This window comes from Triticum dicoccoides, chromosome 2A, assembly GCF_002162155.2.
Source record: "Triticum dicoccoides isolate Atlit2015 ecotype Zavitan chromosome 2A, WEW_v2.0, whole genome shotgun sequence".
NCBI lineage: Eukaryota > Viridiplantae > Streptophyta > Magnoliopsida > Poales > Poaceae > Triticum > Triticum dicoccoides.
Genome location: NC_041382.1, coordinates 135,274,526 through 135,300,422, shown reverse-complemented (window position 1 = coordinate 135,300,422; position 25,897 = coordinate 135,274,526). Strand labels below are relative to the sequence as shown.

The window sequence follows — 25,897 nt, the reverse complement described above, 5'->3', positions numbered from 1 at the left end:
GAGAATCCCAATGGAGGAGATCGAGTCTTGTGGGGAAAAGTGCGCAAACCTCTGTAGAGTGTATAAACTAATCATGATTAGCCGTGTCCCCGGTTATGGACGTCTTGAGTATCTAGTACTTGGATTATCATGTGAATCTCATCATGTGACTTTAATTAATTTTGTTGGGTTTTAATGATGATGTTTAATTGGGATTGAGAGGGTGTCTACGCTCTCAATGTTTAACAACTACCATGTTAGTTAACTAAAATTTATTCCTTTGCAGTAGGGAAAAACTGGCTTTACGCAAAAATGTAACCATAGAGCTTTCCACCAGCCATATATGCATGTAGTATAGCCTATTTCTGTTCATTACCCTCTATGTGTTACTTTGCCATCATATTCCATGTGCTGACCCGTTTCGGGCTGTAATGTTCATGTTGCAGACTTTTCAGACGACGAGTAAGGAGCCTTAGGTCGTGGTTCTATACTCAGTGATGCCGTTGGAGTTGATGGACTCACTTATCTTCCAAGCCTTCCGCTGTTATCGTTATTAGATGGCCTTAAGCCATATTATTTGTAATAAGTTCTCTTTTGAGACACTCGTTGTAATAAGTGTGTGATTGCTACTCTGTTATAAAGCCTTCAAGTATTGTGCGTGTCAGCATTACTGATCCAGGGATGACACTGAAGCACAGAGATCAGACTGTTTGAGGTCTGGTCACTACAAGATGGTATAAGAGCACATGCTGACTGTAGGACACGACCACTAAGCTAAACCCCTAGATCACTACTCACTCTTCTCATTTCTGACTCCTCATCTTTTCTACTCCTTTAGGATGGTGGATGCAAGGAACAAGTTCACGCAACCGGATGAAGATGCACCCTTTGGACGCCACCTGAAGGAAGTCACTAAGTACGTGAACATCGGAGTACCAAGCTTCACCGGGACCTACAACGCCACTTTACCCGAGGAGGAACGCTGGATGATTCAAGTTCAAGTTCCAGGAAGGACGTTCGCACCAGTCACCGAGCCCATAGAGTTTTCCTTTAATGCACCAACCTGGAGTCTAGGAAAGAGCATGGCAGCCCACATCGCCATGGGATGTATTGGAGAAGTTTACCGCAATGATCTCAAGGATACTATCTACCAGATTTGTGGGCACAGAGATGAGCACTGGGAAATGATCAGCACCAAGAAGGATAGATCAATCATAGCTTTTATCTAGGAATTAAACCAGCACATTCGACGTCAGGAGAACCAGATGTGCGCATGCGTGTTAGATCTGAAGAAGGCGATGACAAGAATCACGGAGCTGGAGGAAGAACTCAAGGCTACACGTGAAGATTATGAGGAGGAAATCGTCGTACTAGTGGAGAAGAATGACGACCTGATTAAGAAGATCGGAATATTCATGGGAGACCCCACACCAGTAGAAGAAGACGAAGAACCCAAGGAGATTCGCCCGGAAAACTACATCATCATCAACGACACCGACTTTGACTTGACTGATGATGACTTTGAAGACGAAGCTGGAGCAGATATCATGGAGTTTACAACCGAGGAATATTTCTAGTAGACCACCACATCAGTAGTAGTATTCCACCATGTAAATAGAGTAGTCCAAGCACTTTTGTGATAGTTAGACCGATTGTATGCCCTTGTTTGATTGATTGAGGGAAATGTTTGTGTTTGTCTCATGTGCATATGGGTCGTGTTTTCTCTTTAGACCTCATTCTATTCTAATCTCTCCCCTCTAAACCCATCAGATGCCTCCGAGACGTGACAATGGATTTGCTTTCCCACCGGAGCTCACTCAGTTGATCCAGCAGCAGAATGCGTTGATGCAGTTGCTAGTCCAGAATCAGAATCAGGGGAACAACAACAACAACAACCCACCATCACCACCACCTGTTGATCACTTAACCCATTTCCTTAGACTGAATCCGTCGGTGTTCTCCAGTAGCACCGAGCCTATAGTAGCAGATGATTGGCTCCGCAAGATTGGAAGGGAGTTAACCACTACAGGATGTACTGACGCTGAGAAGGTGCGTTTTGCTGCACACCAGTTGGATGGACTAGCAGCATCATGGTGGGAGAATTACACTGTCACCTACCCTATAGGCACGGTGACATGGGATCAATTTCAGCAGGCTTTCCGTACAGCCCATGTTTCAGCAGGAACTATGGCCATGAAGAAGCGTGAGTTTCGCAACTTGCGCCAAGGAGGACGGGTAGTTGGCCAATACGTGGATGACTTTAGTAAGTTAGCACGTTATGCCCCAGATGACGTTGCTACGGATGCAGCTAAGCAGGAGAAGTTTCTGGAAGGACCGAGTGATGAGTTGAGCATGCAGTTGATGGTAGCAACTTTTAACAACTACCAGCAGTTGGTAGATCGTGCTCTGATGATAGAAGGGAAGCAGCAGCAGATTGAGAACCGCAAGAGGAAGTATGGACAAGGGAAATACAATTCAGGAGCTCAGCAGAAGCCACGATTACCCCGAAAACGGGAGGACATTTCCAGCATACCCATGGAGGAGGGAGTTCGCATAATCATAATGGCCCCAAGAACGGTAATGGGAATGGGGGAAGCAACGGTCAGAACCGTACCAACCCATCAACCCCAGCCAAGAGAGACCTGAGTCAAGTCACTTGTTATAAGTGTCAGAAGACCGGACATTATGCCAATGAATGTCTTAAAGCCCAGAATGGAAATGGCAATGGAAGCTTTGGGAAGAAGCCAAACCCTTTCAACAAGGGACAGGTGAACCACGTTAACGTGGAGGAGGTTGAAGCCCAGCCAGATGCAGTAATAGGTAAGTTTTTGGTTAAGTCATTTACTGCAATCGTTCTTTTCGATACTGGTGCATCGCATTCACACATATCAAGGGGATTTGTGCATAAGTATAAACTGCCCACCAAGGTAATTAGAACACCTATGTTAGTAAGCTCACCAGGAGCGGAGTATATGGCTAGTAAAGGATGTTTTCAAGTGCCATTGAGTATAGGTAGGCATGTGTTTCCCTAGGATTTAATCATTTTGGAATCGCAAGGTTTGGATGTAATTCTGGGTATGGATTGGCTATCGATGTATGAAGGAAACATCGATTGTGCCAGTAAGTTGATTTTGCTTACCACCCCAGAAGGAAGAAGGATCAAGTATGTCTCACGGCATGAGCCGAAGTGGACACAAGTAAATTCCCTATCAGGAGTTGTACAGGAGGAAGTACCGGTGGTAAAGGATTTTCTTGATGTATTTCCAGAAGAATTTCCCGGCATGCCACCGGATAGAGATATTGAGTTTTTGATTGAGCTTTTGCTAGGCACAGGACCAATATCTAAGAGACCGTATAGAATGCCTACAAAGGATTTGGAGGAAATTAAGAAGCAGATTAAGGAGTTACTGGATAAGGGATATATTCGCCCAAGTTCGTCACCTTGGGGATCACCAGTACTTCTAGTGGAAAAGAAGGATGGATCGTTAAGGATGGTTGTTGATTATCGAGGATTGAATGAAGTGACGATCAAGAATAAGTACCCACTACCGATGATAAATGATTTGTTTGACCAATTGCAAGGAGCTAAGGTATTTTCCAAGATTGATTTGCGATCAGGATACCATCAGTTGAAGATTCGAGAGCAGGACATACCTAAGACAGCTTTTACCACAAGGTATGGGCTATATGAGTATACCATTATGTCCTTTGGTCTGACTAATGCACCTGCTTATTTTATGAACATGATGAACAAAGTGTTTATGGAGTTTTTGGATAAGTTCATCATAGTATTCATTGATGATATTCTGGTTTACTCGAAGGATGAAGAAGAACATAAAGAACATTTGCGTTTGGTACTTGGTAAGCTCAGAGAACATCAGTTATACGCCAAGTTCAACAAATGTGAGTTTTGGTTGAAGGAAGTTGGATTCCTCGGACATGTTATATCCGGAGAAGGAATAGCAGTAGATCCCACCAAAGTTGTCACTGTGACAAATTGGGAAGCCCCAACAGCAGTTGGAGAGATCCGGAGTTTTCTTGGGCTCGCGGGATACTACCGGAGATTCATTGAAAATTTCTCGAAGATTGCAAAACTATGACAGAGTTGTTGAAGAAGGATACCAAGTTCAAATGGACTGAGGAATGTGAGGCCAGTTTCCAGGAGTTGAAGAAACGTTTGGTTACATCACCAGTGTTGATTCTGCCAGATCAGCGCAAGGATTATGAAGTATATTGCGACGCTTCACGTCGAGGACTTGGAGCAGTGCTTATGCAGGAGGGAAGAGTTGTTTCTTATGCCTCACGACAGCTTAAGCCCCATGAGTTGAATTATGCTACACACGACTTGGAGTTAGCAGCCGTAGTGCATGCATTAAAGATGTGGAGACATTTTCTCATCGGAAACCATTGTGAGGTGTACACGGATCACAAGAGTTTGAAGTACATCTTCACGCAGAAGGAGTTGTATCTCAGGCAAAGGAGATGGTTGGAGCTCATCAAGGATTATGATATGAGATTACATTATCATCCCAGAAAGGCTAACATAGTAGCTGACGCATTGAGCCGCAAGAGCCAGGTCAACACACTAATGACCGGAGAGTTACCAAAGGAGTTAGCCGAAGATCTTCGTGACCTATGTTTGGAGATAGTTCCGAGAGGCTATGTAGTAGCATTGGAGATTCAGTCTACTCTGATGGATAAGATCACAAACGCTCAGAAGATCGACAAGGAGATTGCCACCATAAAGGAGAAGATGAGCAAAGGAAAAGTTAAAGGATTTCGTGAGGATGAACACGATACCTTATGGTTTGAGGACCGCGTTTATGTGCCTAATGACCCGGAGATCAGGAAGTTAATTCTGCAAGAGGCCCATGATTCGCCGTAATCGATTCACCCAGGAAATACCAAGATGTATTTGGATTTGAAAGACACTTTCTGGTGGACCGGAATGAAGAAGGATATTGCAGAGTATGTAGCAGTTTGTGATGTATGTCAGAGAGTAAAGGCAGAGCATCAGAAGCTAGTAGGATTGCTATATCCATTGCCGATACCGGAATGGAAGTGGGATACACTAGGCATGGATTTTATCATGGGATTACCCAGGACCCGTTCAGGCTATGACTCGATATGGGTTGTTGTCGATCGTTTGACGAAGGTAGCTCATTTCATCCCAGTGAAGACCACTTACACCAGTGCTAAGTTGGCAAAGATATACATGACCAAGATCGTATGTCTGCATGGAGTTCTGAGAAGCATTGTATCAGATAGAGGAACCCAGTTCACCTCAAAGTTCTGGAATCAGTTGCACGAAACTTTGGGTACCAGACTAGAGTTCAGTAAAGCTTTTCATCCGCAGACCAATGGATAGACCGAGAGAGTCAATCAGATTTTGGAGGATATGCTGAGAGCTTGTGCGTTAGATTATGGATCTAGTTGGGATGACAACTTGCCATATGCGGAGTTCTCTTATAACAATAGTTATCAATCCAGTTTGAAGATGGCCCCTTTTGAAGCCTTGTACGGAAGACGGTGCAGAACACCATTGTCGTGGGACGAAGTTGGAGACCGCCAGTTGTTTGGACCAGATTTGATTAAGGAGTCTGAACAGAAGGTGAAGTTGATTCGCGATAGGCTCAAGGTAGCCCAGTCCAGGCAGAAGAGCTATGTAGATTCTAAACGCAAGGAGATAGTTTACGAAGCCGGAGATAGAGTTTATCTTCATGTATCTCCACTTTGAGGAGTTAAGTGCTTTCGAGTTAAGGGAAAGTTAGCGCCATGTTTTGTGGGACCATACAAAGTTTTGGAATGCATGGGAGAAGTTGCTTATAAGTTAGAATTACCTGAGGGATTGTCGGGAGTTCACAACGTGTTCCATGTTTCCCAGTTGAAGAAGTCCCATGCAGAAATGGCGGATATACCGTTGATGGATACAGTGCCGCTGGAAGCGATTCAATTGGATAGTGATTGACCTATGAGGAGAAACCAGTTAAGATTCTCGAGTATGCCAGCGGAGTCACCCGCAGTAAGGTTATCAAGTTTTGCAAAGTTCAATGGACCCACCACACCGAGGATGAAGCCACCTGGGAGCGAGAGGAAGATTTGCTAAAGGACCACCCTCACCTATTTTCTAGCCAACCCAAATCTCAAGGGCGAGATTCATCTTAAGGGGGGTAGGTTGCTAACATCCCAAAATTTTAATCTGGAATGTTATACATTAGATCATAACTGCATATCATATTTTTTATTTGCTTTTGGCCTGATCCAGAAATTCTACGCAACTCAAGGACCCACGGAGAGAGTTGGGGATTTCGTTATTTTCAAATTTGAGTTTTTCTCAAATTTTGAAAATAGGATCATTTGATTTTATTTTTTATCTTCAATTATTTACATTATAGAAATATGAGAGAGGGAATAAAATGACTTTCCCAAAATAAAGAAATATTGAGGATTTAATAAAAAAATCAAATAAGATTTTATTTTGGAGTTTTTGTCTAGTTTATTTGAATTTAGGAAAAAATTGCACATTTTTCAAAACTGCATTTTAGGGCCAAGAAAATGTTCATCTCGTTCTAAAAATTTTATTTAGACGGTGGAAATTTATTTTGCCATTTTTATAATTTTATTTTATTTTCTAGAATTTTTCTTAGTTTCGACGGAATTGCTTTAAAAAAACTGTTCGCGCGCCCGACTGGGTCGAAGGCCCAGCCGAGCCGGGCCAAGCCCACTTGCCGCCATCTCCCGCATCGGCTCGGGACCGGATTCCTGAGCGAAGCCGCCGCCACCGCCCGAGTCCGGGAGGAGCACGCCTCCCTAGACGTCAGTTCCCCAAGACACCTCGCCCCCCACCCATAAATACCCGCCGCTGCCACCCCACCCCGCCACCTCGCCCTGCCCCGCCTCCCGCAGCCGCCGCACGCCGCTGCTTGCCGCGCCGCTCGCCGCCGCCTGCCGCCGCCGATGCCACCCCACCCCACCGGAGCCCCGAGTGCCGCCGAAACCGATTTGGTTTTTTAGAAAACCCTAGGTTTTTTTATTAGATTGGTTTTACTGGTTCTTTTATTTAGCGAGCGTTCGCTCATTTGTTCGTTTTAAAGGACGAGTTCACCATTTAGTTTCAGATAACGAACGTTCGTTCGTTAATCTGTTCGTCAGTTTGTCTTTTTCTCGGATTTTCCGCGATTATTTCTGATCCGATTTTCGTTTTAGTTTAACTTTTCGCTCGTTTATCAGAATCAGGCTATTCAAGCGCCTAGAGTTTCGTCTCGAAACCCTCTTCTCGTTTAACCAACTCAAACAAGTTTTTGCTTCTATAAAATTTGACTCAGATCCAGATTAGTAATCGAAGCTTGTTTTCTCTTGTCGTTTGACTTTCATTGCTTCGTTTGATTTGTTTCTTTTTGCAAACCGGAGTTATTAAGTTGAACTTTCTGGTTAGATCTTTTATTTGAGTTTTACATGTGCATTAGATGAGTACTTATTGTATGCTTGTTTGTTTGTTGCGATAGAGTACCCGAAGTGCGCCGCTTGCTACTTCGAATCTCTAGGTTTCGCTGATCATCAGCAAGGCAAGTAACACTTTGATCATACCTCTTACTACCCAGTTTTATTGCATTAGATCAATCCTCAAACATTGCATGATTAGGATCTAATTAAATTGTGGGTTGGGAAGTAGATGAGGTAGTACCTATTACCTGTTTTATTATCAAACCCTTGGGAGTTACTTCTACGTTGCCTATATTTCCATGCTATGCTAGTAGACGTGGATTGGGTGAGTGTATCCATGACAGATGTGAGATTGTTATTTAGTGGTTTATTTAAGGTGGCAACTTTAATACACATCTAGGTGGATTGAGGCACCTGGGTATTCCAGCGATTGCCTGTTTTTCTTTATGGACCGCCACCCAGGCTCAAAGGGATCCTGAGATTATTCATACTAGAAACTTCCGTGCGCAGCCACAAGCTACTATGGGCTCTAGCATAGTTGATTAAGTCGTGCGAACTCTTACAGTGGTAGACTACCAGATGTAGGGGAAAGTAGGTGTAATGGTCTACCCGATTGTAAGGTGCTGGCGCTTCTTAAAGACTATGTCTCGGTCATCCGTTTCTCAAACACCATGTAGTGCGAGAATCCCAACAGAGGAGATCGAGTCTTGTGGGAAAAAGTGCGCAAACCTCTGCAGAGTGTATAAACTAATCATGATTATCCGTGTCCCGGTTATAGACGTATTGAGTATCTAGTACTTGGATTATCATGTGAATCTCATCATGTGACTTTAATTAATTTTGTTGGGTTTTAATGATGATATTTAATTGGGATTGAGAGGGTGTCTACGCTCTCAATGTTTAACAACTACCATGATAGTTAACTAAAATTTATACCTTTGCAGTAGGGAAAAACTGGCTTTACGCAAACCTGTAACCATAGAGATTTCCACCAGCCATATATGCATGTAGTATAGCCTATTTCTGTTCATTACTCTCTATGTGTTACTTTGCCAGCATATTCCTTGTGCTGACCCATTTTGGGCTGCAACGTTCATGTTGCAGACTTTTCAGACGACGAGTAAGGAGCCTTAGGTAATGGTTCTATACTCACTGATGCTGTTGGAGTTGATGGACTCACTTATCTTCCAAGCCTTCCGCTGTTATCGTTATTAGATGGCCTTAAGCCATATTATTTGTAATAAGTTCTCTTTTGAGACACTCGTTGTAATAAGTGTGTGATTGCTACTCTGTTATAAATCCTTCAAGTACTATGCGTGTCAGCATTACTGATCCAGGGATGACACTGAAGCACAGAGATCAGACTATTTGAGGTCTGGTCGCTACAGAATCATTATGGCAGTCATGAAGGCCACATGCGCTGCTACTCCTCCGTTGGTTAGACGTACATATAGGCGGGTTACTTTTTGTGAGACTACAGTCAACATTTGCGGTGCGTTGTTTCGCTGACTGAGCCGCCGGGATCGTGTTAAGCCGCCTCTGCTGTGTCGAGCCACTCCTGCTATATTGAGCCGCTCCTGCTGTGTTGAGCACCGGGTTATTAATCAGGTGATATCTCTCTAAATATATTTTGTTAGCACATATTGTTTTTGTCAAAAAACAACAACTTTGATCTGTATATTTTTGTATATAGGATGGTTATTCACTACAAATGTGGTTTATACCACGGGTATGGAGCACGGCAGGCTAATAATATTCCATCCGGTGATAATCCATGACATATTACCCGATGAATGGACGCGCACAAGCCGCCGCCCTTGCGACCCGGTCTACATCGACTTGCCGGGATCGCGTTTGCTCGTTGTTCGATGGACATGCGCAAATCGCCACCCCTGTGGCTTGATCTACATCAACTAGCCGTGACCATGCCTGCAATTAACTCGCCTATCCGCATGGCTTACTGTGCCTGTGATTAACTCGCCCATCCGAACGGCTTATTGCGCCTGTGATTAACTCACCCATCCGCACTGGCTTACAACGCCGCGACTGACTCATCAGTCTGCTCCCACGGTCGACTTGCCCGTGATTAACTTCAAACTTCACCATAGTGATCACCAACTCTGCGGTGGATAATTTCCGGCCTAACATATCAGGTGAAATCCATCCAGTATATTTTTATATTACATATTGCTTTCTTTTAGAGCGATTACTCTGTCTTGTGAGGTTCTCCAATGCAGGACAAGTTATATCACTAAGCTGTTGAAGGTCTCATACCGGTTTATATCACGGTCAAATATGGAGAGTCTCAAGCCAACTCCTCGAGTAATCTTAAGACTCGGGGGCTACGATGACATGACTCGGGAACTCCGGGTCATTGGAGGGAATGATAACCCGGTTCCGGAGGACACTGCCATATTGATGAAAATTTAAAGGCCGTCAGAAAATTGTCTGTTCAAAATAAAGATTCCGATTTAAAATCCAGTTCAAGAGACATCTCTCTCCCGCAAAGCTTTGAAGCTCTCAAATCCGGCTCAAACATCCAGCTCAAGGTAAATTTATCTCTTACAAAGCTTTTAAGCTCTCAAATCCGGTTCAAACATCTGGCTCAAGGACAATCTGTCTCCCACAAAGTTTTGAAGCTTTCAAATCCGGTTTAAAGTTTCGGTTCAAAAAGAATTAATCTCTCGCAAGATTCGAGTTCTTAGAAAAAATTAAAGGTTGCCAAAGAGAACTTGTTGCCATGATGCGCGGTTCAAACATGGGTATCCTGGCTTACGACTTACCTTATTATGGTCACTTGGGGGCTTCCTGCTCATCGAGCATAGCTGTCAGTACCCTCTTGATCGGCGTGATGCCAAAATTTATATGGTCACTTGGGGGCTTCCTATTCAAACATAGGTCGTATTCGAACCAAAGAGAACATAGCTGTCGGTACCCTCTTGATCGGCACACTACCAAACTCACTAGGGGGCTTCTTGATCGTATTCGAATCATAGCTTAACCCCTTTTGTGTCTGACTTGGATCGTATTCGAATCAGGGTCGTTAAAAACCTCTCAAGGTCATTTGGGGGCTTCCTGTTCAAACCTAGGTATTTTCGAACCAAAGAGAACATAGTTGTCGGTACCCTATTGATCGGCGCAATGCCAAAGCCATTGGGGGCTACAGGATCGTATTTGAATCCTAGCTTAACCCCTTTGGGACTGTTTACTGATCGTATTCGAATCAGAAACCTCGATTTTTATTTGGTTTAAGTTTTTGCAAACAATCTTTGGTTTTGTCTTGAGACTTTTTTGTTCAGATCTAAGTATAAGTGTGGTTTCGTTTAAACCCGGCTTGGCTTTGGACGATAAGTCGCCAGCATATGAAAATCATCATATATTTGGAAGTATTGGCTTCTAAGGATTGGATTATCACCCTTACTTCACAAGTCATGTAAACTGGCAGTACAAATTCAATATCACAATGGTTATATGTGGGATATTATGACCCGCCCTGCGGTAAACTGCCAAGGGATCTTGTGATCTACTTGTGTGCAGGATAAGACTACATTTGGGTGGTTACCCGCCCTGGCCTTTGAAGTTAAGTCGCCAGGGCATGTGTTGTTTAAACTCTATGCAGGATTTACAAAGCTATGACTTACATAAATGATTAAGTTCCAGCTCATCGTCAAAGATTGAAATTGGTGTCTCAAAAGGGTTATCAATTCTTGATTTTCTCAAAGGCTATAAGACGCCAGGTTATAAAAATTCTGGTTTACAATGGAGGCGTGTTAAATCGTCATCGGCCAAGAGCCATCGGGTATTTAAACTCCGGGTTTACTTATCAATAGATGAGGTATTCAAAGTTGCTTTGGCACAATGGCTATTATTTTATCAATGGATATGATTTGTTCTACAATGGAAAGAATAGTCCCGAGTCGCTGCAGGCTTACAACCTGGCACGTGGGGGCTACGTTATTTAAATTGAGAATACATCAAATATGCAAGTCCCATGTCAATACCAGCATGCACCATGGCACTTGGGGGCTAATGCAAAGTCATTTTTTGCTCAACTTATTGAAGACCCGACTCATCACATTCTAAATGAGCCGGCCTTTGGGGGCTACCAATTGCTCCTGTCAAAAATTCAAGGTACACAAGCCTCAGTCCATTACATTGAAAGATCCACTACTCAGTTGGTAGAGTACAAAGCTCTTAACCTTATGGACGTGGGTTCAAGCCCCATGGTAGAGATTACGTCATATGATGTTATTGTCAATGAATTATATACAAAGTCCCAGCTCAGTAATATCTTACTGAGCCGGCCCTTGGGGGCTACACGTTGCTGCTCCAGTTTACATGATCATATTTACAAAGTCCCTGCTCATTATTGCATAATGACCCGGCCCTTGGGGGCTACACTGGTTGAAGTTTTATGAGCACAAGGCAATTACAAAGTCCCAGGTTGCTGCAAGCATGACAAACCCGACACTTGGGGGCTACAGATGATATACATTTAAGGGGGGGGGAATCTTCAAATTCTCAGTTTTGAACAGATCAAATTGACCCGGTGTTTGCAACAATCATGATCCGGTGTCACCAATAATTATGACCCGGCGTCGGCAATAGTTATGACCCGGTTCTATCAATATTTACAAGCCGACAATTTGGGTTATGATAAACCGGCAAGTTTTACCTCTTCAAGCCGGCTGAAAGTCAGATGAGTATTTCAAGTCCAATATGTTTTAAGACGGCACTTTGGAAGCTGATTCAAGTGGATTATTTCTTACAATATTTCTCTACAAGAGACCAATGCCAGCTAATTGACTCTGAAGCTGGCCTACTGACCCGAATTTCTTAAAAGAAGTATCTGGATTTTTTGCATTCACAAAGTTTGAACATATCTACTAAAGGAGATTTTCTATGGGTTCATGGGCATGTATCAAGAAGGAAATGACAAAGATTTAAAAGATGATCAGGTGCCGGCTTACAAAAATTTAACCCGGAGTACAACCTATCAAGTTTGTTCTTGTGTTTATTTTACAGGGTCAGTTTAACATGGATAAATCCAAATTAAACTGGGGGCTAATGTTGGGGATATACCCTGTGGTATGACCCGGTCAGAATTGGCGACTCACTGGTGACCTGCCCGGAGCTTGGCGATTTACAGATAACCTGCTCGATCTTGGCGACTCATTAGTAACCCGGCGGGCGGGTCAGATGGACAACAAAGGCCCAAAGGCCAGAAGGTCGGCTCACGTTATGATGGGCCGGATTAAGGGGAAAGGGATGACAAATATTTCCTCTACAAGGAAGCAAGACCCGGACTTGTAATCAACTTGTAAGAGAAGATAGACTAGTCCTAGTCCTACTAGGACTCCACATGTAACCCGCCCCTCTAACTTATATAAGGAGGGGTAGGGCTCCCCGAGAGGGACAGGCAACAAGAAACAATCTCTAGGGCAAGACACAAAGGGGGAGCCGGCTTATGCGGCGACTCTCTCACGAGCATAATGAGATCTAGCCACAAACAACATGTAGGGTGATACGTCTCCATCATATCTACTTTTCCAAACAATTTTGCCCTTGTTTTGGACTCTAATTTGTATGATTTGAATGGAACTAACCCGGACTAACGCTATTTTTAGCAGAATTACCATGATGTTGTTTTATGTGCAGAAAAGAAATATTCTCGGAATGACCTGAAACTCCACGGGAGGTCTTAGAAAAAACAATAAAAAAATCCTCGCCAAATATGAAGACCAGGGGGCCCACACCCTTTCCACGAGGGTGGGGGGCGCCCCCCCCCTAGGGCGCGCCCCCCTACCTCGTGGGCCCCCTGTTGACCCTCCGACGCCAACTCGAACTCTATATATTTGCTTTCAGAGAGAAAAAATCAGAGAGAAGAAATCATCGCGTTTTACGATACAGAGCCGCCACCAAGCCCTAAAACCTCTCGGGATGGCTGATCTGGAGTCCGTTCGGGGCTCCGGAGAGGGAGATTCCTCGCCGTCGCCATCATCAACCATCCTCCATCACCAATTTCATGATGCTCACCGCCGTGCGTGAGTAATTCCATCGTAGGCTTGCTGGACGGTGATGGGTTGGATGAGATTTATCATGTAATCAAGTTAGTTTTGTTAGGGTTTGATCACTAGTATCCGCTACGTTCTGAGATTGATGTTGCTATGACTTTGCTATGCTTAATTCTTGTCACTAGGGCCCGAGTGCCATGATTTCAGATCTGAACCTATTATGTTTTCATTAATATATGTGAGTTCTAGATACTATCTTGCAAGTCTATAGTCACCTACTATGTGTTATGATCCGGCAACCCTGAAGTGACAATAATCGGGACCACTCCCGGTGATGACCATAGTTTGAGAAGTTCATGTATTCACTATGTGCTAATGCTTTGTTCCGGTTCTCTATTAAAAGGAGGCCTTAATATCCCTAAGTTTCCAATAGGACCCCGCTGCCATGGGAGGGTAGGACAAAAGATGTCATGCAAGTTTTTTCCATAAGCATGTATGACTATATACGGAATACATGCCTACATTACATTGACGAACTGGAGCTAGTTCTGTGTCACCCTATGTTATGACTGTTACATGAACCGCATCTGACATAATTATCCATCACTGATCCGGTGCCTACGAGTTTTCCATATACTGGTTTATGCTTATTTACTTTCCCGCTGCTACTGTTACAATCACTACAAAATACCAAAAACATTACTTTTGCTGTCTTTACTTTTGTTGCCGCTACCACCACTATCATATTACTTTGCTACTAAACACTTTGCTGCAGATACTAAGTTTCCAGGTGTGGTTGAATTGACAACTCAGCTGCTAATACTTGAGAATATTCTTTGGCTCCTCTTGTGTCGAATCAATAAATTTGGGTTGAATACTCTACCCTCGCAAGCTGTTGCGATCCCCTATACTTGTGGGTTATCAAGACAAATTTCCGGCACCGTTGCCGGGGAGCATAGCTCTATTCTTTGAGTCACTTGGGATTTATATCTGCTGGACACTATGAAGAACTTGAGAGATGCAAAAACCAAGATATATCCCTCAACTACGAGGGGAAGTAAGGAATTGCCATCTAGCTCTGCACTTGATTCACCTTCTGTTATGAGTAAGTTTGCGACACCTACACCTGCTTCTGTTATTCGTTCTGATATGTCGCATGTTATTGATGATGCCACTTCTGCTATGCATGATACTTATGATGAAACTGCTTCTATGTCTGATACTACTGTGCCCCTTGGTGATTTTCTAGAAGAACAAATTGCTAGGGCTAGAGAAAGAGAAATTATTGAACCTAAATACGATGATGATAGTGATGATGAAAATATGCCTGTTATTCCTAAAGGTTATCTTTTTTATAAAGATGCTTCTTTAGCTATTTTAGCTTGCAGAGATAGATATGAGCTTAAGAGGTTCTTAATTAAATGGAACAAAGAATCACTTTGAGATAGAATGAGACCCGACCCTGCTTTTGCTACTTCACCTATATGTGTTCCTGATAAAGATTATGAATTCTCTATTGATCCTGATATAATTACTTTGGTTGAATCTGATCCGTTTTATGGCTATGCATCTGAAACTGTTGTGGCACATCTTACTAAGTTAAATGATATAGCTGCCCTGTTCACTAATAATGAGAGATCACGTTACCTCTATTTACTCAAAATATTTCCATTCTCATTAAAGGGTGATGCTAAGATATGGTTTAATTCTCTTGATCCTGGTTGTGTGCGTAGTCCCCAGGATATTATTTATTACTTCTCTGCTAAATATTTCCCTGATCATAAGAAACAAGCTGCTTTGAGGGAAATATACAACTTTGTGCAAATTAAAGAAGAGAGTCTCCCACAAGCTTGGGGGAGGCTTCTCAAGTTACTTAATGCTTTGCCTGATCATCCTCTTAAGAAACCGAAAATACTTGATATCTTTTATAATGGACTAACTGATGCTTCCAGAGATTACCTGGATAGTTGTGCTGGTTCTCTTTTCAGGGAAAGAACACCAGATGAAGCTGAAATTCTATTGAATAATATGTTGACAAATGAAAATAATTGGGCACCTCCTGAGCCAGCTCCTGCTCCAATTACTGAGCCTATTCCTAAACCAACTCCGAAGAAGAGAGGTGTTCTATTTCTCAATCCCGAAGATATGCAAGAGGCAAAGAAATCTATGAAAGAAAAAGGTATTAAAGCTGAAGACGTTAAGAATTTTCCTCCTATTGAAGAAATACATGGTCTTAATTCACCGCCTGTTGAAGAAACATATGATCTCAATTATTTATTTACTGAAGAACCTCCTGATACCGATATCCCGACACAGGTAGTAAAGGTAAATTCTCTCTATAGATATGATAAAGCTGAAGTCCCTCCTACTAAAATTGCTAGTCAGTGCTTGGATGAGTTCGATAACTTTATGTATAAGGAAGACGACTTCAATGCTTATTTTGGTAGACAATTAAAAGAAAATGCTTATATGATTAGACGCTTGGGTGATTATATGGCTAATATTAAGGGTGAACTCAAACTTATTAGCAAACATGCTTTTATGGTCACCACCCATGTAGAACAAGTACTTAAAGCTCAAAAAGAAGTGCTTAAAGAAATGAATAGTAAGAAAAATGATTATGTTGTTAGAGTGGCCACTAGAACTGGTAGAAAGACTCAGGAACCTTTGTATCCTGAAGGCCACCCTAAGAGAATCGAGTAAGATTCTCAGAGAAATAATATTGATGTTCCTAGTTCTTCTAAAAAGAAGAATAAGAAAAACGATAGAACTGTGCAAACTTCTAGTGAACCTATTGCTGAACCACCTGATAAGCCAAATGATATATCTATGTCTGATGCTAAAACACAATCTGGTAATGAACATGAACCTAGTAAAAATATTAATGATGATGTTCATGATGATGCTCAACCTAGTAATGATAATGATGTAGAAATTGAACCTGCTGTCGATATTGATAACCCACAATCAAAGAATCAACGTTATGATAAAAGAGACTTTGTTGCTAGGAAACATGGTAAAGAAAGAGAACCTTGGGTTCAGAAACCCATGCCTTTCCCTCCTAAACCATCCAAGAAAAAGGATGATGAGGATTTTCAGCACTTTTCTGAAATGATTAGGCCTATCTTTTTGCGTATGCGATTAACTGATGTGCTCAAAACAAATCCTTATGCTAAATATATGAAGGATATTATTACTAATAAAAGAAAGATACCTGAAGCTGAGATTTCCACCATGCTTGCTAATTATACTTTTAAGGGTGGAATAGCAAAGAAACTTGGAGACCCCGGAGTACCTACTATACCTTGCTCCATTAAAATAAATTATATTAAAACTGTTTTATGTGATCTTGGAGCCGGTGTTAGTGTTATGCCTCTCTCTTTATATCGTAGACTTGACTTGAATAAGTTGACACCTACTGAAATATCTTTGCAAATGGCTGATAAATCAACTGCTATACCCATCGGAGTTTGTGAGGATGTGCCTGTTGTGGTTGCAAACGTTACTATTTTAACGGACTTTGTTATACTTGATATTCCCGAGGATGATAGTATGTCTATTATTCTTGGAAGACGTTTTCTTAATACTGTAGGGGTTGTTATTGATTGCAACAAAGGCAATGTCACTTTTCATGTTAATGGTAATGAGCATACGGTACACTTTCCGAGGAAACAACCTCAAGTTCATAGTATCAACTCTATTGGAAAAATTCCATCGATTATATTTGTAGTTTTTGAATTTCCTCTTCCTACTGTCAAGAAAAAATATGATATTCTTATTATTGGGGATGTGCATATCCCCATTGAGGTAACTTAGTGTTATTCGAAATTCCTCCGATTTCCTGATTATCGGAATGAGTTTGTTAACAAGACTTGATCAATCTTGTTAGTGGATTCTTTTCGATGAGCATGAGAAGGATGAAACTAGAAGCACAAACTTCTGTACCCTCTTTATACTTTCTATTATTTATATTAAATAAAGTAAAAATAGTATTTTTCTGTCTGTTATCTGATTATCTGTGCAATATAAAAATATCCCGAAAATAAAAGTCCTCAGAATGCCATGCCAATTTAATATGATTTTTTCAGGAATATTTGAGGATTTACTGTGCAAAAATTACCGCGGGACGAGCTGCCACCTGGCCATGAGGTTGGTGGGCGCCCCTCCCCATAGGGCGCGCCCCCCTGCCTCGTGGGCTCACGGTGGCCCTCCTCCACTTATTCCAGCACCCATCTTCTTCCTCTGTCTCACACAGACCCGAAAAACCAACTCAAGCACGAGTTCCAGTCACTTTTGCTGTGATTTTCGATCTCCTTGCTCAAAGCACGTCTTGCAAAACTGCTTGGGGAGATTGTTCCTTGGTATCTGACTCCTCCATTGGTCCAATTAGTTTTTGATCTAGTGCTTTATTCATTGCAAATTTGTGCTTCATAGGTGACCACGTTCTTGAGCTTGCATGTCAAATTTATATGGTTCCAAGTAGTTCTAATGCTTGATATAGGCTCTAGGAACTTGTAGGAGTAGTTGCTATCAGTTTAATTGAGTTTGGTTCACTTTTATTTCGAAGTTACTAAAAATTTCAGAATTTTTTCAGAGAAAAACAATATGTTTATGAAGATGTTCCAAGGTGGTTCCTCTAAGAAGCAAGGACCCAGAATTGCTATGCGCGATGCTGACGAGGATCCACCAAGAGACGCTCCAGTACGGCCTTGCGAATGGCCGTCGGAAAATTTTATGGACCATGCGGGAATTAAAGAAGAATTCAAATCATATTTGCACAATGCCGGTCTTGAGGATTTTGAGGCTAAGAAATGTCCCCAGTATCATGATCTCACATGTTCATTTGTGAGGAGGTTTGAGTATTCATCTTCGCGTAATTCTCCTTCAGTCATGTTTGATCTTTATGACAAATCTTATACCATGGACCTAGAGGATTTCACTTCTGCTTGAGAACTTCCATCATGGGGCAGTATTAGGGATCCCCCTAAATCTGAATTTAGAAACTTTCTTGCTAGTATAACTGTAGGAGAAACCAGGAAGGTTTCCGATGCACGAATCACTAGCATACATTTTCCTGTTTTACGTTACTTTGCATTATTTGCTAGTCGTTGTTTAATTGGATGCGGAAATTCTGGAAACCTTAGTATCCCTGATTTAATTATTCTTCTCCAAGGTTTATATAGTGATAACACTTTTAGTTTGGGCGGTATTATTGCTAGACGATTAAATATGAACCGTACTAAGGGCCCCATCTTTGGAGGCATTTATGCTACACGCCTAGCCACACATTTTAACATACCTATTAGGCATGCTGAGAAGGAAGAAAAAGTGCTACCCCGTGTTTACCTAGATCATAAAAGTATGGTGGCACATGATTTTATTGTTAAGAATAGGGCAGGGGAGCTTAAATATCAATTGTTCTTTAATAAACATCATCCTAAGACTATCACCTTGCCTACTCCTTCTTTGTTTGATTTGAATGCAGGCACGTACCTTGTTCCGTTGACGGCTATTCACACCTACCGGAACCTTGCACCTACCGAGGAGCCAGAACAGGAACCACACGATGAGCCTCCACGACAATCTGGTTATTCTTGGGATCCAGAAATGACTGTCAGCCAGTGGCAGTCAGAGTCTTCTTCATCACAATATGACCTCAACTATTCCTCCTCGTCACAGTATGATCCCAACAACTATTATTATGGATATCCGCCAGGCCAGCCATGGCCATAGACTAACTTAGGCCAAAAGCCTAAGCTTGGGGGAGTACGTATTTCTCACCGACGTTACATTTATGCTCACACACACTCATTGCTAGATGTCGGTGCTCATACTTTTTCATTGTAATATCCATGCTAGTTTATTTTCTTTTTCCTGCTTTCTTCCTGTGTGTTTGCTTAACCTTAAGAAAAAAACCAAAAAATTAGTAGTAGTTTATTTTTCTGCTGTAGTAGTAATAATTAAAAAAGAAAACCCAAAAATATTTCCCGTTCTTCTTTTGCTTGTTGGGAGCTTTCCCGTGTAAATAGTTTTATTTATTTTCTTTTCTTTGGGGGTCAGTAGGAGAAGACCATAATTAAATTGTTGAAGTGGCTCTTATATGCATTATCGATTGATTTAACCAAGAGCCCATATTGCCTTGTCTTCTCCTGTTTATCGAATGCTCGCAGATTCCAGCTTAGTCCAATGCACGTGCACTCTTATTATTATTCACACTGTTTGGTCGTGCAAGTGAAAGGCGATTATGATGATATATGATGGACTGACTGAGATAAGAAAAGCTGGTATGAACTCAACCTCTTTTGTTTTTGTAAATATGATGAGTCCCACGTTCTTGATTCAGCTTATTATTAATAAACATGTTTGCAATGACAATTAGAGATCAGAGTTGCTTGTGCCATGATTGATTAGCTATGAGTTATAATGATTTACCTTGTGTGCCAACATGCTATTAAGATGGTTATGATGTGGTATGATGGGGTGGTATCCTCTTTTGAATGATTTAAGTGACTTGACTTGGCACATGTTCACGCATGTAGTTGAAACAAAATCAACATAGCCTTCACAATATTTATGTTCATGGTGGATTATATCCTACTCATGCTTGCATCCAATGTTTATTAATTTTAATGCATGTACATGGCTGTTGTCGCTCTCTAGTTGGTCGCTTCCCAGTCTTTTGCTAGCCTTCACCTGTACTAAGCGGGAATGCTGCTTGTGCATCCAATCCCTTAAACCCCAAAGTTATTCCAGATGAGTCCACTATACATTCCTATACGCGGTATCTACCTGCCGTTCCAAGTAAATTTGTATGTGCCAAACTCTAAACCTTCAAATAAACATTATGTTTTGTATGCTCAAATAGCTCATGTATCAACAAAGGCTGTCCTTATCTTTCATGTTAAGCGGGTTATTCTCAAGAGGAGTGGACTCCGCTCCTCACTCACGAGAAAATGGCTGGTCACCGGGATACCCAGTCCCATGCTTTATGCAAACTAAATCAAAATTAATTGCAAACAAAACTCCCCCTGGGACCTGATGTATGTTGGAGGCACTCATTGTTTCGAGCAAGCCATGGATTGATGCTTGTTGGTGGAGGGGGAGTATAAGCTTTACCATTCTGTTTGGGAACCGCCTATAATGTGTTTAGCATGGAAGATATCGCCATCTCTTAGTTGTTACATTGACAATGGAAGTATACTGCTCAAAATACAATTTATCTCTATTGCAAAACCGAGCTCTGGCACCTCTACAAATCCCTGCTTCCCTCTGCGAAGGGCCTATCCATTTACTTTTATGCTGAGTCATCACCCTCTTATTAAAAAGCACTAGCTTGAGAGCACAGCCGTCATTTTTATTCATCACTATTAATTTATATTGGGTATGACTATGATTGGATCTCTTTTACCATGAATTACAATGTCTAGTCAGTCCTTGATCTTTAAAGGTGCTCTGCATTTATGTTTTGCGGTCTCAGAAAGGGCTAGCGAGATACCATCTTGTTATATCATAATATGATTGTTTTGAGAAAGTGTTATCATCCGAGATTTATTATTATGACTTGCTAGTTGATTATGCTATTGATATGAGTAATGATGAGACCTGAGAATTATTACAAATGTGGTTAGTTATGATTTATGCTGAAAACTTGAATGCTAGCTTGACATAGTTACAACAACAAGAGCAAACAGAGTTTGTAAAAGTTTTTTTCTTTCTTTCTTTCAGTTTGTCAACTGAATTGTGAGGACAAGCAAGAGTTTAAGCTTGGGGGAGTTGATACGTCTCCGTTGTATCTACTTGTCCAAACACTTTTGCCCTTGTTTTGGACTCTAATTTGTATGATTTAAATGGAACTAACCCGGACTGACACTGTTTTCGGCAGAATTACAATGATGTTGTTTTATGTGCAGAAAACAAATATTCTCGGAATGACCTGAAACTCCACAGGAGGTCTTAGAAAAAATAATAAAAAATCCTCGTCAAATATGAAGACCAGGGGGCCCACACCCTTTCCACGAGGGTGGGGGGCGCGCGCCCCCTAGGGCGCGCCCCCCTACCTCGTGGGCCCCCTGTTGACCCTCCGACACCAACTCCAACTCTATATATTTGCTTTCGGAGAGAAAAAAATCAGAGAGAAGAAATCATCGCGTTTTACGATACGGAGCCGCCGCCAAGCCCAGAAACCTCTCGGGAGGGCTGATCTGGAGTCCGTTCGGGGCTCCAGAGAGGGAGATTCGTCGCCATCGCCATCATCAACCATCCTCCATCACCAATTTCATGATTCTCACCGTCGTGCGTGAGTAATTCCATCGTAGGCTTGCTGGACGGTGATGGGTTGGATGAGATTTATCATGTAATCGAGTTAGTTTTGTTAGGGTTTGATCCCTAGTATCCACTATGTTCTGAGATTGATGTTGCTATGACTTTGCTATGCTTAATGCTTGTCACTAGGGCCCGAGTGCCATGATTTCAGATCTGAACCTATTATGTTTTCATTAATATATGTGAGTTCTAGATCCTATCTTGCAAGTCTATAGTCACCTACTATGTGTTATGATCCGGCAACCCCGAAGTGACAATAATCGGGACCACTCCCGGTGATGACCATAGTTTGAGGAGTTCATGTATTCACTATGTGCTAATGCTTTGTTCCGGTTCTCTATTAAAAGGAGGCCTTAATATCCCTAAGTTTCCAATAGGACCCCGCTACCATGGGAGGGTAGGACAAAAGATGTCATGCAAGTTCTTTTCCATAAGCACGTATGACTATATACGGAATACATACCTACATTACATTGATGAACTGGAGCTAGTTCTGTGTCACCCTATGTTATGACTGTTACATGATGAACCGCATCGCCTACGAGTTTTCCATATGCTGGTTTACGCTTATTTACTTTCCCGCTGCTACTGTTACAATCACTACAAAATACCAAAAACATTATTTTTGCTGTTTTTACTTTTGTTGCCGCTACCACCACTATCATTTATTTAAGGACAGTAAAACTGAGCCTAAACCAAGCTCTCTCAGCGATCTGCGTTTCTGACCGTCTGTTTTCATGATCTGGACATTTCCGGCTGTCGGATCTCGTGTGTATATCCATCTATCCCGCATCTGTCAAAAACTGGCCCAACTGTCCTGTGGGTTGCTACTCTAGAGACCAAAACGAAGGCCTCTGGTAAATTGGGCCATCGGCCGGCCCATTATACGGACGAGCGACCATGTCCATCGTGTCCAGAAGACCGGTTGCTGCGAGAGAAAAAAGGGGATCAGACAGAGGAGGGGATCGACGCAGCCACTGCGGGTGATGCGGGGATCGCTAGTCCAGTCAACGCGGGCGATCGATCTACAAAGGACAAAGGAGGGGATCCAGCCGACGCAGCTGATTCAAGCCGACCCTTCGTCTGCAAGAAACTGCTCCACGGAGATTTCAAGGGCGCAATTATTCTTCAGTTTTTGTGCACAATTCATGGCGGGGGTGATGTGCATCTCCTTTCCTCTACCTCCGGGTACAGGTCTGTGTATATATATATGTGTTACCTCCCCTACCAAGCCAATACTCCCGCAGCAGAGCATGAACCATGATGCTCGTCTAGATCCCTATATCTCTGTTCAGTTCATGTAAGATTCTTCCAGCAAGCAATTATATATCATAATATGCTCTCATTCCAAAAATTCAACATACAGATTCCTTGTTTTTTTTGCGGGTGAGATTCCTTGTTGTCCTTTTACATAATCAGCTGCATGATTCTTTTCCCTACCACTGGTGGCTTCAAGTGTCAGCTGCAAGTATTTTTTTCTTCATAAATATTTAGATGGAGATTGCTTTCTTTCTTTGGGCTATCCCTTCAATTGTCACAGAGAACAAATCGTTATTTTTATCCAGGACTACCAAGTTAAAAGTAGTCAGATATCATTTTGTTTCGTTGAGCGAATTGGTTATGTGAATCTAAATTGATGTGTTTGTTTGACTAATGCAGGTGCATACATTCTTCAAGAATATTGGCCGGTCAACCAAGCCTTATTGAGAAATTAGTTAGCCTCTCCATGGCTCAGGCGGAATATTCGATTCGTAAATGTATGTGGTGTGCTTTCATTCTTCAACTATGTGGTCAGGAAACTATACCCTCACAGTTGGCAAATTCAGGCACCCTCATATTCTCCATTTTTTATTCTAGCTGAGCTTTTGCGTCACAACAACAGAACACTTACATGCTGAAGATGTTAGTATTTTGCAAAAAATATTGTGCATTAAAGATTAGTTATGATATTTTCGGTTCCACACTATTGTTTGGTAATTTTTTAACGCCTTTAATTTGATTAGTTATGATATTTTCGGTTCCACACTATTGTTTGGTAATTTTTTAATGCCTTTAATTTGATAAAAGGGACATCGTGTATTCTCACAAAAAAACTATGAGTTCATTGGTGTATGAGAGCATGCCGGTTCATTTTTAACAAAATCGGGAGCAGAATGCTCCTTAACTTGAAAAACATAGATGTACAAGATTTTTTTTTCAAAATGTGTTGATGGGACGGAAACCCATAATTGTATGTTTCCATCTCCGGCCTATGGGCGTCCTTCCCAGTAAAAGAGGTTTTGCATCCCTTGGTTATAATTCTGGTTTTAGTACTTAACATTCTCTCCACTTACATTATTGGTTATTTACTGGATCGTGTGAAATCTACTCATAATTAGACACCAAATCATCATGTAGCATAATTCCTTGAATCACACTGTATTGTTGCTATGTTAACAATGCCTCGTGGAAGCTTGCCAATATCAAATACTTAACTTATGAATTTCCTTCCTTTTCCGGTTCATAACTATGTGAATTGTGTGAAACTGCAACCACATTCTTCCATGTCTGCTCTTCTGAATTATGAACACTGCAATGACTCTTCTAAGGTGTTCATGTTGCTTGGTATTTTCATTTGTTATTATGATGATAGTTGTGCTAAAATAGGCAGCTCAGCTATTGCTTAGATCATTGTTAATTACTATTTCCTTTATAAGAAAATTTCACCAAGTAATCTATATAATATGCATTCACAGGTTATATATTGAATATCTGAATGGACCTTTCCTTCTTGTGATACTAGCAAGACAGTGTAGCCATTTGATTAAAGGAAACATGATTTAACTTGTGAAGCTGAGCACCCAAACAGGATTTAATTTGTGAAGCTGAGCACCCAAACAGGATTTAACTTGTGAAGCTGAGCACCTAGAACCATAAAAAATTGGGACAAATATAAAACCAACATGTAGTGAACTATTGTCAGAATGCATGGGTATTATCAGTACGACCCACTGTAAGTGAGCTTAAAGGGCCAGCTTTTCATTGATCAATGATTGAGATCTGTCTTCACATGTGAACATTCAGAATTTGAGTTATTTATTTCACTAATATGTGTTTACCACGGACATGTGTGTAAATTAAAAGAAAACGTCCTTATTTATGTTGAGTAATTTCGTACAAGGAACATCTTTTATACTTGTATAAGTCTTATGAGTATGATGACACACCAACAATCTGATCTTTTAGTGTAATTTTTAGATTGCTCAGAAAGAAACACCTAACATATAACTGATAGAACATAAGCATTACTTATTTCCCTACCATAGTGGTACCATGTAAGACACTATCTACAACTGTTGAGATGTGATTGCATCGTAATGTTATTGTCACTTCAGTTCTCTGCTTTGAAATCCGAAGTTTGAAAACCTCATAACCCTAGGAGGTAATCTTTATCAAAACAAACAAACAAACTACAAAGGTAAATTGACAAAATGTTGCATTGTACTCATAGATATATTTTGTTTCCTCTTTATGGTCCCCAAAGAGATGATGTCGTATTTTGAAACACCATTGCATAAGGGAGTGGGTGGTCGTCTACTCTAGCATGGAAGAACACCGAGTATGAATGGCACTGTGTGGTAGAACAAGTTTTTGGAATATCAGTGTAATGTTATTGGATGAAGCAGTGTAAAGCACTCTGACAACTATTGAAGCATTTCTTTTATTCTTTTTAGTGATATTGATTTATGTTTTGGTTTGTTTCATTATTGTCTTGTTTTCCATTCTCACAATGTTAATTATATGTAAATCAGGATGTTTAATTTCCATTGTACGTTGCTAGCATTTTAAATTTCTCAATTATTATTTGTTATTTGCTCAAGATGGGCCTAAAGTTAACTGGCCAAGCTTCTCATGCGTCCATGTTTTTACCGAGATTCCTGTGAGCATTATTCTGCTGTATGATGGAAATGAGGATATAGCAAACAATCATCTTATATTCATGTTCTGTGCCTATACTTATGTGCAATTTCCTATCATTCAGTTGACAAAATGACGGGCACGGCAACGCGCGCCATCAATGATCTAGTATTACTTTGCTACTAAACACTTTGCTGCAGATACTAAGTTTCCAGGTTGAATTGACAACTCAGCTGCTAATA

The 25,897-nt window shown here is 41.4% G+C and overlaps 1 protein-coding gene across 1 annotated transcript in view; it reads left to right on the top strand.

The window, feature by feature from the left end:
* Positions 1–25,595, top strand: part of LOC119357738 — a 128,599-nt gene extending 103,004 nt beyond the window's left edge. The window contains exons 2-4 of the mRNA XM_037624590.1: positions 22,676–22,952; positions 23,418–23,515; positions 24,494–25,595. Of these exons, the coding sequence (XP_037480487.1) occupies positions 22,676–22,952; positions 23,418–23,515; positions 24,494–24,513 (395 nt within the window). The 3' untranslated portion in view covers positions 24,514–25,595. The remainder of the gene's footprint in view (positions 1–22,675; positions 22,953–23,417; positions 23,516–24,493) is intronic.
* Positions 25,596–25,897: the final 302 nt, after the last annotated feature.